The 7,462-nt window shown below is 42.8% G+C and overlaps 1 protein-coding gene across 1 annotated transcript in view; it reads left to right on the forward strand.

Moving 5' to 3' along the window:
• The window catches only part of LOC109465297 (mediator of RNA polymerase II transcription subunit 23-like), a 28,497-nt gene extending 21,287 nt beyond the window's left edge, over nucleotides 1–7,210 (forward strand). Inside the window, exons 23-33 of the mRNA XM_019762493.1 lie at nucleotides 601–717; nucleotides 1,203–1,284; nucleotides 1,779–1,895; nucleotides 2,441–2,578; nucleotides 3,181–3,346; nucleotides 3,649–3,721; nucleotides 4,123–4,257; nucleotides 4,758–4,837; nucleotides 5,162–5,282; nucleotides 5,951–6,036; nucleotides 6,906–7,210. Of these exons, the coding sequence (XP_019618052.1) occupies nucleotides 601–717; nucleotides 1,203–1,284; nucleotides 1,779–1,895; nucleotides 2,441–2,578; nucleotides 3,181–3,346; nucleotides 3,649–3,721; nucleotides 4,123–4,257; nucleotides 4,758–4,837; nucleotides 5,162–5,282; nucleotides 5,951–6,036; nucleotides 6,906–7,059 (1,269 nt within the window). The 3' untranslated portion in view covers nucleotides 7,060–7,210. The remainder of the gene's footprint in view (nucleotides 1–600; nucleotides 718–1,202; nucleotides 1,285–1,778; nucleotides 1,896–2,440; nucleotides 2,579–3,180; nucleotides 3,347–3,648; nucleotides 3,722–4,122; nucleotides 4,258–4,757; nucleotides 4,838–5,161; nucleotides 5,283–5,950; nucleotides 6,037–6,905) is intronic.
• Nucleotides 7,211–7,462: the final 252 nt, after the last annotated feature.

The following is a 7,462-nucleotide window of genomic DNA, read 5'->3' on the forward strand; positions in this document are numbered from 1 at the left end:
CACTACCTTTGTGTGTATGTATGTGTGTGTGTGTGTGTGTGTGTGTGTGTGTGTGTGTGTCTGTGTGTGTGTGTGTGTGGCTACAGACGGACTGGCACAGCAGGCACATGAACTTCCACAGGGTCAGTACTCTACTACCTACCTTACATCAGTAAAGGTTAGACATCCAGGTAATAAGATACTTCAAAAAACAGTTACTCAAGCAACTGCATGTGGTTTTGTAAACTGTCATACTAACTTTTGTCATTGACACTACACAGCACACTACCTTGTTTTGTTTGTTTGCTTATGTGTCCGTAGTTATTGTTGACAGTTGACAGATGGACTGGCACAGCAGGCACATTTTGACCACAATTGTCTTAATTAGATTTTATTTACATTGTGTATTTGCACATAATAATAAAAACAAAATACATAACATTGGTAACAGCAAAATAGAGAACATGCTGGGAGTATGGAGGTAGAAAAAGAGACTACCTCCATGCTGGGAGTGTAAAGGATGCCATAATGGCTTGTTCCACATCTACTGGTACATGGTAATAGTCTTTTTTTAATCACTGCCAATAAAAATTATCAGTATTGTATCCTCATGTTTTCCAGAAACACCCAGAGAAGTTTTATTTTGAAGGCCTGCAGGAGTTGGCCTCAGGGTCACAGACATCAGTACAAGCCTACCTACCCATCTACTTTGGAAACGTCTGTTTAAGATTCCTTCCTGTAAGTGTGTTTTTGTACATATACAGTTATATCTGACAAGTTCTGTATAGCAAATTAATCACACAGTGGGTCAATATTTTTGGTGTAGATTGTGGAGAAATGCTTGTGTCCAGAGACACAGTTTGAACATTGTGCAGACATCTGGTGTTACATAATGTTGGTCAGGATAGGACCCGGTAACATGTCATCACAAACTGAGGGACAGTTGTGGAAGTATTGTGCAGACTTCTTACCAAAAAGGCTGCCTAAGTTCATTGTCAAGGATTGGTTTTGTCACAGCTTGCGCGAAGTTTCTTCAGCATGGAAATCTACCTACGACAGATGTGGCCGTGTCATTTCTTGCCACATCTTACACTAAAAGTTAAAACTGCTGTACTAGTAGGTGCATGAATATGAACAAGACAAATCTGTATAATAAACATATCTTCCAAGTCTTTATGTGATTGACATCATAATTGACAGGTGTCTGATTACATGATTGACAGGTGTTTGACATCGTGATCCACCGGTTCCTGGAGCTGCCGCCTGTCTCCAAGTCGCTGGAGACGTTACTGGACCACCTGGGAGGTTTGTTTGTTTGTTTGTTTGTTTGTTTATCTAAGGAATCTCCAATTAGTGACAATACACCACTACTCTTCCTGGACTCCTCTTACACACATTATGAAATACAAACATTATTAATATTATTAACTACAATTTACCTTCACTTCTAACTACTTTCAAAGAAAAGTTGTCTCATCAACATTTGATAATTGTATTTAAATAATGATAATTATATTTAAAGTTGAAACTTTTGGTCCAACACAAAAAATTCTCTCACCTAGAGCTTTCGACCAGTCACTCTGGTCTTCCTCAGTAGACTGACCCATTGAAGCTTGTCACATGGCTTCTTTGAAGTGTGACGTCAACACTGGGTCAAAGGTATCTGGTAGACGATGTCGGCCCCCGTCGCGGTTCCATGTAGGGTGATGGGCCCTGATGTATATGGCTTCCTTCCTCAAGAAATAGTCTTGTTCAGTGTCTAAATGATATGATATGGTATGATAATTATATTACAACAGGTCTGTACAAGTTCCACGACCGCCCAGTCACCTACCTGTACAACACCCTTCACTACTACGAGAAACGTCTACGTGACAGGCCCGCGCTCAAGAGGAAACTCGTCGCCGCTGTTATCGGTAAGGGGCATCTCTGGAAAATTAATTATCTTTACCTTCACAAATGAAAACATGTTCTTTTTGCTCAGTTTCTTCCTCTTCTTCTTCTCCAAAGAAATAAATTCAGTGACCTGGACCAGATGTCTGTCACCATGGTAACTGGTGCTGTGGCAGACAGTCCAGTCCAAGTTGATTGGAGTCTCTTTAAATCTGTTGCATTTGGGCATTTGGTCAAATTCCTGTTTCTATACGTCGATGAAGGTTAGACATCCAGGTAATACGATACGCAAAAAAACAGTTACTCAAGCAACTGGATATGATTTTGAAAACGTCAGACGTTTCAGCTAGTATCCATATATTTGCATATCAATCAATAGGTTGTGCTTATAAACCTGCTTTCCCCTCTGGTCTCTCAGTCACTGACGAAAGCTAGTGGATACTAGCTGAAACGTCTGACGTTTTCAAAATCATATCCAGTTGCTTGAGTAACTGTTTTTTGGCGTGTCCTGTTTCTATATTTAATTTGTGACTGCACACATAGGTACATGGTTATCTTTGCTTTCCAGGGGCCTTGAAGGACATAAGACAGCCCGGGTGGTGCCTGAGTGAAAGTTACCTGAAGTTTATAGGCCGTCCTGTGGAGGAGATTTCCTGGGTGCCTGATGACACCTACTATTGCAAGCTGATTGGTCGACTAGTGGACAATATCCTTTACTCGAACATTTCTGCAAAGTTTTACTAATCTCTACTGGGTACCCTGACATACACGTAATATATGTCAGTGCTATTCATCACTCATTAGTCATTGACCAATCCATTGAGTGCCTAGCTTTGGTTAGGAACATCCTATCTGAGGAGACTTAAAACTGAAGGTCCCATGTTTGAGGAAAACCACGCCTCAAGCTTGTTGAAGCACCCATCATCAAAAAGAGTAGGGCTCCCTCCCTGTGTGAGTGGTTCAAACTTTACAGTCCGGTTAACATCTTGAAAAGATGACAGTCACCTGTTTTAAAATTTTCAATCCTTTCACAAATAGATAGATCTTGTTTGGGGTTGAAACTCTTGATCCAACACAAAATTCTCTCACCAAAGTTCTCTCACCTAGAGCTTTTGACTCTCTGGTCTTCGTCAGTAGACTGACCCAGTGAAGCTTGTCATGTGGCTTCTTCAAAGTGTGACGTCAACACTAGAGGGTGTGTTGGATCAAAATTTTTAATTCCAAACATGTACCTACCAACACAGATGAACTTTCATGATAGATTGATAGATCCACGTCTCTTACTTGATCCACCTTGACTGTTCCCACCCATCTCTGGGAAGAACCCTCCCCCGTTCCCCAACTGTGACTGGAGGTTTAACGAGTTTCCAAATCCCGCGGCGCACGCCCTGCACGTCACGTGTGTGGAACTCATGGCTCTGCCTGTGGTGGGCAACACGGTCGGGAACTCACTTCTAAATGTTGTACTAAAGAGGTGGGTATCACAAATCTTGATATAGTTTCCATATTCAACGATAACTTAATTTGCATGCCACAACTTTTAAGCTTGTATGTTTAGCTATATTGAAGGGAATCAATTTACTGATTTTGTACATTTACATTGCATTGTACATGTACATGTACCTTTTGTAAAACGAACTTTGAAATATAGTCTGGTATAGACTATTGAACTACTTCTGCCCTAAAGAACAGCATGTACATGTTTGTGTAAGACTATTCTGATACATGTAATATATTAGATGTAATTTGTACAAGTTACTGTTCCATATTTTCCAGTCAACCTCTGGTTCCCCGAGAAAACATCATGTCATGGATGAACGCCATCGGCCTGGTGCTTACCTCTCTGCCTGTGAGTCAGAAATAAATTATTTCTTTTGTTGATAGTCCTAGACTTTAAATCGTGACATGTTTGCATACGTGTGCTTCTGTGTGTGTGTGTGTGAGTGTGTGTGTATGTGTGTGTGTGTGTGTGTATACATGCATTCTTGTGTGTGTGTGTGCGTGTGTGTGTGTGTGCCTGTGTGTGTGTGTGTGCCTGTGTTTGTGTGTGCTTATGTGTATGTGTGTTTGTGTACGTGTGTGTGTCTGTGTGTACGTGTGTGTATGTGCGTGTGTGGCGTGTGTGTGTGTGTGTATGCGTGTGTGTATGTGTTTGTGTGCGCGCGCATGTGTGTGTGTGTGTTGAATACATGTTTGTGGTAGCCATCAGATTTTGATGTTGTAATAACAGACTTTTTCGTTTCTCTTCAGGAGCCATATTGGATGGTGCTGCATGAACGTATCATCGCGACCGTGAAGTCCGACATCCTGGTCCTACCGGAGAACCTGGGCACCGACCCGTTCACGGCGTTCGACTTCTGCGGGAGCCAGGGCTCATACAACGAGGTGTTTTTTCCTTGTTGTTTGTTTGTTTGTTTAAATCATACAAGAACATACAAGACGAACAGTTAAAACACCTAGGTCAATCCCTTAATATGAGTTAATAATATGAACTCACGGGACGCAAGGTAAGTATGTGTGCGTCGGACTGACTGGATGTGGAAACTGCAGTTTCAAAAGGGGTCTAGGGGTTAATAATAAGTATTAACATAAACATAACATAACATAACAAAAGATATGTAGGGGGAAGATAAAAAGCCATTATGGCCTGTCCGGGATCTTCCCCCGACAACAGTAATTGATTGACACATTATTATATCAGTAGTTGATCAAATAGTACTTACGATATTCAACAACATATAATAATGATTATTATTATTCATAGATAAGAACAAAAATTAATGATTAGTAAGTAACACTACTTAATATTAGTATTGTAACACTTAAAGTTTACAACATTTCAATAATGTTGTAAATGTGATTTTTGAATCCTACCGCCACCCTAGGTCCAGTGCAGCTATGTCCTGGCCCTGACGCACGCCGTGTGGCACCACTCCAGCATAGGGCAGCTCACCGTGCTGCCACAGTGAGTACACAGTCTGAGCTTCAGATTTTCTTGTATTTTCCTTGAACTGTCATAGAATGGAACTTGCTGCCAACAAGGACAGTTGGGACATCCTCACTATATAGTTTTAAACAGCGCATACAGCTAAATGTGTAAGGGCTAGGTGTAACAAGTCATTCGGTTTGTATAGTCAGCTGCCGCTGCACTGTGTGCCTGTGAAGATGGTGTGTTATACCGAAGAGCAATTACACTGGCTATACAGATACGGCATCGTTACAGTATTATGATTTTACCAAAGGGTCTCTCTCTCTCTCTCTCTTGTATTGATAACTTCTTTCTTCCCAGGTTCCTGAAGGACCAGCTGAAGCCCCTGATCCAGTCGGAGGAACAGTTCCTCTTCATCTGCCACCTGGTGGGGCCCTTCCTGCAGAGGTTCCACCAGGAGCGCACCAGGTGTCTGCTGGAGGTGAGCTGTAACCTTTAATCTGTAACCCTATGACCTATAACCTCCTGACCTATAACCTTTGGTAAACCTGTGACCTGGTGGGGCCGTTCCTGCAGAGGTTCCACCAGGAGCGCACCAGGTGTCTACTGGAGGTGAGCTGTAACCTTTAATCTGTAACCCTATGACCTATAACCTCCTGACCTATAACCTTTGGTAAACCTGTGACCTGGTGGGACCGTTCCTGCAGAGGTTCCACCAGGAGCGCACAAAGTGTCTGCTGGAGGTGAGCTGTAACCTTTAACCTGTAGCCTTCTGGCCTTTAACCCTCTGACCTATAACCTTTAGCAAACTTATGACCGCACGAGTTGTCTGCTGGAGGTGAGCTGTGACCTTTAACCCGTAACCTTCTGGTCTACAACCCTCTGGTATTCAACCTTTACTAAACATCTGACTTTTCACTGTCTGTGCCCGTGCCACTGGCAAGACCTGTGACCATTTTTATGAATGTTAAAATGAGTGTTCTCAATGTAAAATACTTCTTGGGTAAGTTGGTTGGAGGTGTAGACAATGCTAGATGGCAGTTGATATTGGTTTTCAAGGCTAGATAGTTGCATTTGGGAGGGAAACACCAGACAAATTATGTTGCCTCACATTTGCTCAATGTTTGATTTTTTTTCCTGTCCCCCCAGATCACAGTGGAGCTGTATGAGATGTTACACAACGTGGATAAACACTGTGAGAAGTTACACTGCATCCACACCATCGCAGACTTCCTGTATCCTTCTCACAGCATGATGTGTATGAGGTTTTATGTCATACCTGGGCCGCGATTACGTTCGATACGGGTGTTCTGGCCCGTGTGATAACTAGCGGTACGGCCCAGGGGTTCTTAATGCGTACAGCCCGGCCCTTCCAAATGTTCCTTAGAACGATTTGAATGCGTTTTGCCCTAACCACGTGCAACGCTTTCGAAAATTCGAATGCAAAGTTCGGACGTTGGAATTGATGTTGTTGCGTTTTTTGGGATTAGGGACACCAAAGTTTTGCTCATTTCGTATTAAAAGGCGTGTTTTCGTGGGTGGGTATGACATAAATAAAATACAACACGGTGTATTCCGCATCACCCTCGGTCCCAGCCCTCCCGCGGATCGGATCTCCCTCCGGCCTTCGGGCAATCCGACGCGCAGTCGGGCGATACGGAATGCTCTGTTTGTTCTTCCTCTTCTTCTTCTTCTTCTTCTTCTCCAATCAAATAAGGTCAATGACCAGAACCAGATGTCTGTCACCATGGTAACTAGTGTTGGTTTATATCATGTTGCAATTTTATAGCAGGAGGGATTTAGACTCCTGTCACCATATATATGAATATGTTTGAGTAAGAATTAATAGAGCAGACCATAAGCGAAGGTAAACATTACTAGTATGCCAAAAAGCACAGTCACTGACGAAAGCTAGTGGATACTAGCTGAAACGTCTGACGTTTTCAAAATCATAATATCCAGTTGCTTGAGTAACTGCTTTTTGGCGTATTGTATTACCTGGATGTCTAACCTTCATCGACGCATTACTAGTATGCTTTTGCTTTGCAAATGTTACCTTTCTAGTTACGATGATACATCCTTAACATGACCCCCTCCCCCCCAGCTATCACGTGAAGTACATGTTCACAGGCGACGGCGTGAAGAACGAGGTGGAGCGAATCATCCGGACGTTTCGCCCGGAGCTGCAGAAGGGCCTGCGCTACATCACCTCCCACATCAGTAAACCCAACGAGGCATCAACCTCAGCAGCCTCCTGATATATGTATAAAATGTGTATGGCCTCTTTTGGTTAATATTGTCCATGTAATGTCCTAAATGTGGCCCAGACGTTTCACCCGGAGCTGCAGAAGGTCCCACGTTACATCACACACATCAGCAAACCCAATGAGGCCTCAACCTCAGCTGTTTCCTAAAACCCTTGTCTTGTGGAATCGTGCATATGTACGATTTGGGGGCGTTTCTCATGCAACACATCACACCGCAGTGAAACGCAACGAATATGGAAGTAACTACGCCACCGCAGGGCAAAAAAAAGTCAAGGGTCTGTGACCTGATTAAGACCTGAAATTATTGAAAAATATATTGTAAAAAATGGCAGCAGGACAAGGGTTGAAAACAACTCCTGACTATCCAATAATCTTTCAAGTGCCATACATTGTA

Source organism: Branchiostoma belcheri, unplaced genomic scaffold, assembly GCF_001625305.1.
Source record: "Branchiostoma belcheri isolate BF01 breed outbred unplaced genomic scaffold, Haploidv18h27 scaffold15, whole genome shotgun sequence".
In the NCBI taxonomy this organism is placed as follows: Eukaryota; Metazoa; Chordata; class Leptocardii; order Amphioxiformes; family Branchiostomatidae; genus Branchiostoma; species Branchiostoma belcheri.